General features: G+C 38.6%; 1 protein-coding gene across 1 annotated transcript in view; it reads left to right on the top strand.

The window, feature by feature from the left end:
* Positions 1-3,873, top strand: part of NUDT21 (nudix hydrolase 21) — a 25,351-nt gene that overhangs the window by 13,170 nt on the left and 8,308 nt on the right. Inside the window, exon 4 of the mRNA XM_007947207.2 lies at positions 2,436-2,525. Within this exon, the coding sequence (XP_007945398.1) occupies positions 2,436-2,525 (90 nt within the window). The remainder of the gene's footprint in view (positions 1-2,435; positions 2,526-3,873) is intronic.

The raw sequence follows: 3,873 nt of genomic DNA, 5'->3' as shown, positions 1-3,873 counted from the left end.
GAATTTGCTCTGTAAATCTTCACCCAAATCAAAATAAAAAAAAATAAAAATAAATAAATACAAGGAGATACTATCTCTATGAAATTGAGTGCCATTTAAAAAATGGCAGAACAAAGAACTCATGTATTTAGAAAAAATTCAGTAGAAGGGGTTACTTCCCTAAAATACCCCATAATTATGGGGAAAAAAGTCAGTTGAAAGATTAAATTGAAGAACTCTAACCAAATGAAAACAAAAAGGTTAATGATTGAACATAGTTTGAGAAAAGATGAAATGAGTGGATCAGTCAAAAGGACCAATATAAATTACAGATAGAGAGGGTAGAGGAAAGGAAGATTTTTCAAAACATTAAGTTAAGAAAATTTCCCCCAACTGAAGGGTGTTGAGTTTGCAGATTGAAAAAACTGGCCTGCCTTCTGTGATGAATGTTGAAAGATCCATGCACAGACATATCATGAAATTTGAGATCAATAATGATAAAGGTCCCCAAAGCCTCCAAAGGTGGGGCCGGTGGTGCACACAGATTAAACACACACTATCACATCAGCAGTGGACTTACCAGGAATAATACTGGAAGCTAAAATGTCATGGAACATACCTGAGGGAATATGATTTCCATCCTAGAATTTTTCCATCTAATCAGACTATATATCAAGTGTGCGGATAAAATAATTCCCAGACATGCAGAGTTTCAAAAAAGTTATCTTGTACCTTTTCTCAAGAAGCTGCTGGGGCGTGTTTACCACCAAAATCGAAAAAGTAAAATACAGGATTCAGAGTCACGTAGGAGAGAGGCAAAGCCAAGCCCTAGAGCGCCAGCTGTGCAGCAGGGCTTGGGAGCAGCTGGGATCTGTTGGAGGAGGATGTTAGAAAACAGTCTCTTAAAAATAAAGAAGCTGATAGAATAAGGTTCGAATTGAGAAGAATTTACACTTCGTGGAGAATGTGGGGATGAGTTTTAATGGTAGCAAATGAAATGAAACAGTTATTAACTTGAAAGAAAGAATAGTTGTACAGATAAGGAAATGTGATTATAGTTTAATTGCTGAATTATGAATGATACATAGAACCATATTTTAAATACAGAATATTGACTTAATCAAAAATCAATAATGAGAGGATGGTGGAAGAGAAAGTTCTTATCCACAGTAGGGGGAGTTCATAAGGTTATAATTATCATTATTTTCTAGTTTTTTAAAAATAATAATTCAAGAAGGTTTTAAAAAGAGTAGCTTTGCAATGGAAAAACCTGACAAACTACCTCAGTCAGGTGATCAAGGTTAGCATCGTGAGTGTTCAGTCATGTTGATAGCATGCAGTCTTGATACATGATGAGGATGGTATTTTACCTCTGTGGTTTTTCTCCCTCAAACCCTATAATCCTGGTCTACTTGATGGACGTTCTGCCAACATGCCTCAAAACTGTGAAGGTCATGGGAAAAAAGTCTAAGAAGTAGTCAGGAGGCGCCTAAGGAGACATCATAGTTAAATGTAATGTGGACAGTCTGGCTGATGCAGATGTTTAAGTGATTAACTGCTAGCTAAAAGGTTGGTAGTTCAAATCCACTCAGTGGTGCCTTGGAAGAAAGGGCTGGCTATCAACTTCCATAAAGATTAGTGAAGAAATCTACATGAAGCAGTTCTACTCTGTAGCACATGGGTTGCCATGAGTCAGAAATGATAGCAATGGGTTTTTTGTTTATTTACAGTTGATTCTAGAAAAACTATTGTATGCTATTAGATGATTTAAACAGCTGATTAAATCACTGCTGATTAAATCGATTCGTAGAGCTCCAGTCCCATATTGCCCCTCTCCCTCTGCCCTTACCTTGGCTTTTTTTTGAAGGAAATTGTATTTAAATTGTAAATATTTCAAAGTGCATAGCTAAAAGATGTTTTCTTCCCAGAAAACATCCTAATTGTTTTGGCAAGGCTTTGATCAGATTTGGTTTTCTCGGTATAATTAGGGCATAGCAATCCCATAGAGTTACGTCTATACTAAAAGACACAAAAAACCAAAACAGTTGCTGTTGAGTTGATTTTGACTCATGGTGGCCCTATGAGTCCAGTGGTTAGTGTGCTTGGCTGCTAACCAAAAGGTTGGAGGTCTGATTCCCCCTGTAGGTATCTCAGAAGAAAGGCCTGGTGATCAACTTTGGAAAAACCAGCCACTGAAGACCCTGTGGGTCACAGTTCTCCTGGGATACAGAGGATAACCATGTCTGTACTAGATGACCAATTCTGAACTGATGGTTTATGTCATGAGCAGAGTGACACATAACAATGAAGAGGAAATTATGGGGAGGAACCTATACGGAAGGTACATTAGCCATATGTCTATTAGGAGTGCCCCACAAAGTAATTCTCTTCACTAAAGAGGGCATTCCCGTGTATGTGTATTTAGTTGTTAACAATGTATCATTTCTTTTTGACAGATACTAGGTCGTCAAGATGGAGTCCTGCAAGATTGGGTCATTGATGACTGCATCGGCAACTGGTGGAGACCAAATTTTGAACCTCCTCAGGTCAGTGTTCATGAATTTGCTGGACATTTGGGGCAACAAAAAACTGATCTATTCCCTCCTCCCGCAATTAAAAAAGATTAAAGCAGAAGTTGACTTGAAATTTCCTTTGTTTCCTTCCTTACATTAGATAAAAAATTAAAAGCATTTTTTGTAAATGGAAGATTTCAAACATACGCTAAAGTAGAATAGAACTCTCCGTTCTGCAGTTAGCAATTCATAGACTTGTTTCATCAAGCCCCGGTCCCCCATTGCTCCTTGCTCTCCACCCTTACCTTGCCTTCTTTTGAAGAAAATTCTGTTTAAATTGTAAATATTTCAGTGTGCACATCTAAAGATAATGATCTTTCCAGAAAACATCCTAGTTGTTTTGGCAAGGCCCTGTGACTTTGATAGCTTCTTTGCCTGACAAGATGTTCCAGATCAAGCATCACAACAACATTTTCAAAGAAAAAGATTGTTTTGTCTGTCCTCTTCCTTCTGACTCCCTTGTATAGCAGTGGGATAGGAAGATAAATTGCTGTGGAAGCTGGCAGCAAATCAGTTTTCATTGTTCAACCTCATCATTCTAGTGCTTGCTGGCTGAGAAATGCCATGACCTTGTCTTTGAGAAAATACAATTTCATGTGGAAATGGTGAAGTTCCTGTATATCCAAAGATAACACAGAACAATTGTTCTAAAAGTTTTTTGGTTTCTTGAACCTTCCTTGATCCAATTGGAAAATGGCTCAGTGATAACCCATGAAGTTTTCCAGGCTACTTCCTGAAACCCTCTTTCATCTTTCCTGGGAGAGTTCCCTCAATTCACCGAACGGTAGGGTTGGTTCTGGCAGTATAAGGTATAACATAATGGCTATGTATTTGTTTAGTAAGCCCAGAGTACTGATTTTCTCTGCAGTTTTCTTATGGAAGTCGATCACCAGGCTCTTTCTCCTAGTTTGTCAGGCTGGCAGCTCTGCTGGAAACTGCCCACTGTGGTGTTGGCTCTGCTGGTACATGAAATATCTGTGACATAGTTTCCAGCATCATAGCATCATGCAAGTCACCCCGTATGAGAAACTGGCACATGTAAGATCTGGAAGGTAGAAAAATGAAGATTGGAAAAGAATTGATCGATGAGTCTCTCCTCGTCCAGAGCCAAGAGGAATGAAGAAAACCAAAAATGCATGGAAACAATTAGTCCTAGCGACTGGTACACCATCCAATCTGTAGCCTATACAACTATGAGACCAGAAGGACTAGATGGTGCCTGCCTACTACTGTCAACCACTTGGAAGAGGATCTATGTAGGAGATCCTGGATAGACAGGGAGAACAATGTGGAACAAAACTCAAAATCATTTGGAAAAAAA

The sequence above is a fragment of the Orycteropus afer genome, unplaced genomic scaffold (assembly GCF_000298275.1).
Source record: "Orycteropus afer afer isolate SDZICR_OR568_19922 unplaced genomic scaffold, OryAfe1.0 scaffold00009, whole genome shotgun sequence".
Lineage (NCBI taxonomy): Eukaryota > Metazoa > Chordata > Mammalia > Tubulidentata > Orycteropodidae > Orycteropus > Orycteropus afer.
Note: the sequence above shows the minus strand (reverse complement) of the source record. Positions and strands in the feature narration are given on the sequence as shown.